The 2,216-nt window shown below is 32.0% G+C and overlaps 1 protein-coding gene across 1 annotated transcript; it reads right to left on the bottom strand.

Moving 5' to 3' along the window:
• Positions 1-614: 614 nt before the first annotated feature.
• LOC107864263 lies at positions 615-1,466 on the bottom strand. Its single transcript, XM_016710622.1, has 2 exons — positions 1,070-1,466; positions 615-931 (listed from the first exon to the last, which is right to left on the bottom strand). The coding sequence occupies exons 1-2, from the start codon at positions 1,464-1,466 to the stop codon at positions 615-617; spliced, it is 714 nt and encodes a 237-aa protein (XP_016566108.1).
• Positions 1,467-2,216: the final 750 nt, after the last annotated feature.

Genomic DNA, 2,216 nt, shown 5'->3' with positions numbered 1-2,216 from the left:
TTTTATCATCTATTTGACAGCAAAAAAAGAGCTAAGTCTAACCCTCAACAAATTGATGATATTGTTGACCCTGTTATGCCCTTTGGATCAAATCAGCTTCAATCTACACTCAAATTACGATAAACTTCTTTGAACACTACATTAGTTGCTTCCTTTGAAACTTCTCCTTCATCATCATATGTCAAAATCTTTAATCCTTATTTTTGTGTCACCCGTGATAGTGCAACATATAGCTGGCCATGTGTGAACACTGCTTTCGTCAAATATAGCCCAACATGAGTTAAAGATTGTCCTTGGCTCTTAGTGATAGTCATGGCAAATGATACAACTATTGAAAACTTCCTTCTTTGAAACTTAAAGGGTATTCTTAAATCAGACGGAGTCAGTGACATTTTTGGTATGCAAACCTTTTGTCCAATCATTTGTCATGATAAGACTTTCGCCTCGATAACTCAATTTCCAATTCTTGTGATAATTAATCTCGTTCCATTACAAAGCCCTGAAGATTGATCTATATTTCTCAATAACATTATGGGTACACCAACTTTTAAAGTGATGGCATGATTTGGTATTTCGGAGCATTTTATAGTATTCAGAAATTCAGGAGTATGTACTTATTCCAAACCTGTAAATGTCTCTTCTGAAAGACATATTGTATCTGAACTGAAGAAGGTTGTTCCTTCACTTTGATTGAGCGATACCATATGCTCATTGATTGATTCTACCATGTCAAGTGTGGGAGCAAGAATTGCTCTTTTCTGTATGTATGTTACATCACTGTAATGTGAATAAAAATCTGTATATGTACTATTGACAATGGCAGAAACAGGATCTTCACAATCACTAATAAGAACATCATCAGGTATAGGAACTTTTCCAATTCCATCAACTGAATTACCAATCATACCATCTCCAACAGCTAAAATCCAATCTGCAAATTCTATTCGATCATTCAAATTTGATTCATGATTACCTTCTAACCTCATAATCTTTATTAGCTTTAGTAAATGATAGTCAGCCCACAAACATGAAGAATTAAGGGTAGCATTTACAATATCCTATCTGTTACCTTTTGTAATGACCGGTAGAATTTGTCTAAAGTCTCCACCAAGTACAACTGTTTTAACTCCAAATGGCCGATCTAAATTAGATATATCTTCAAATCTAAGAATATCTCTTAAAGTTTTGTCAAGAGCTTCAAAACAATATCTATGCATCGTTGGTCCCTCATCCCAAATAATTAACTTTGTCTTCACTATCAAACTTGCAAGAAGGTTTCCCTGTTTTATATTACATGTTGAATCTTCAGTTGCATTGAGTGGTATAGCAAATTTTGAATGCGATGTTCGACCTCCGGGTAATAAAAATGATACAATTCCGCTAGACGCAACTGTTAAAATAATATCTCCTTTAGATCTTATTGCTGAAGACAAAGTCCTCCATATAAGTCTTTTCAGTTCCTCCATGTCCATATAAAAAAAAAAATTCTCCTTTGTTGCGCTTCACTGTTGTTATGATTCTGTCATAAATTGACCTTTGCTCCACTGTTAATTAATTCATAAGTTCCTCATGTTCTTTGGATAGAGAGCATTTATTGTAACGTAATTCCTCAAGGATTAGTCTATTGGTAACATCAAGTTGTTCTGCATTATAAGTTGGCTTTGGCATTGCTGGAAAATTCTGAAAACTTCATTCATTATGTTTTAATAAATTATCCAACTTTTGCAGACAACGATTTTTCATTTCATCATTTGTTAGCTCAATTCCTATAAAAAAGGTATCACTAATAATTTTATAAAAAATATCGAGAAATCTATCAATACTTAAGGTACTTCTATGATAAACACTTTTAAAACATTTTGAGGATAAACTAATGATTTTTCTGTAGGTTTACTAAAATAATTATTCCTTATGATAGAATGATTTTTAAAATCTATACTTATAAAATGATTTCACTGGAACTTGAGTTTTAGTCAACTATAGTTTGCAAAATTCAAATTTAAAGAATATCTTAAGCCTTTAAATTTTTAGATATAATTTAAAGATTATACATGTATAAAAAGTATAATTACATTATTAACACTTGTAAATTATAAAAATTGCGCTTAATTCTAAATTTGTGTACCTGGATTATCCATCACTCGTCGTACTTCATGTAGGATATCTTTCGGATAGTAACATCCATGTCACCTCCCAAAAAAATTCTGGCCGAGACA

The sequence above is a fragment of the Capsicum annuum genome, chromosome 6 (assembly GCF_002878395.1).
Source record: "Capsicum annuum cultivar UCD-10X-F1 chromosome 6, UCD10Xv1.1, whole genome shotgun sequence".
Taxonomy (NCBI): Eukaryota; Viridiplantae; Streptophyta; class Magnoliopsida; order Solanales; family Solanaceae; genus Capsicum; species Capsicum annuum.
This window is presented reverse-complemented; position numbering and strand designations above follow the sequence as displayed.

What these genes read in the sequence shown, in the direction of transcription:
- LOC107864263 (XM_016710622.1), bottom strand. Translation starts at nt 1,466, where the DNA reads ATGGAGGAACTGAAAAGACTTATATGGAGGACTTTGTCTTCAGCAATA. An exon ending in TCTACCGGTCATTACAAAAG is followed by an intron (nt 932 to 1,069) that starts GTAACAGATAGG and finishes TAGAATTTGCAG; the next exon opens with ATTGGATTTTAGCTGTTGGA.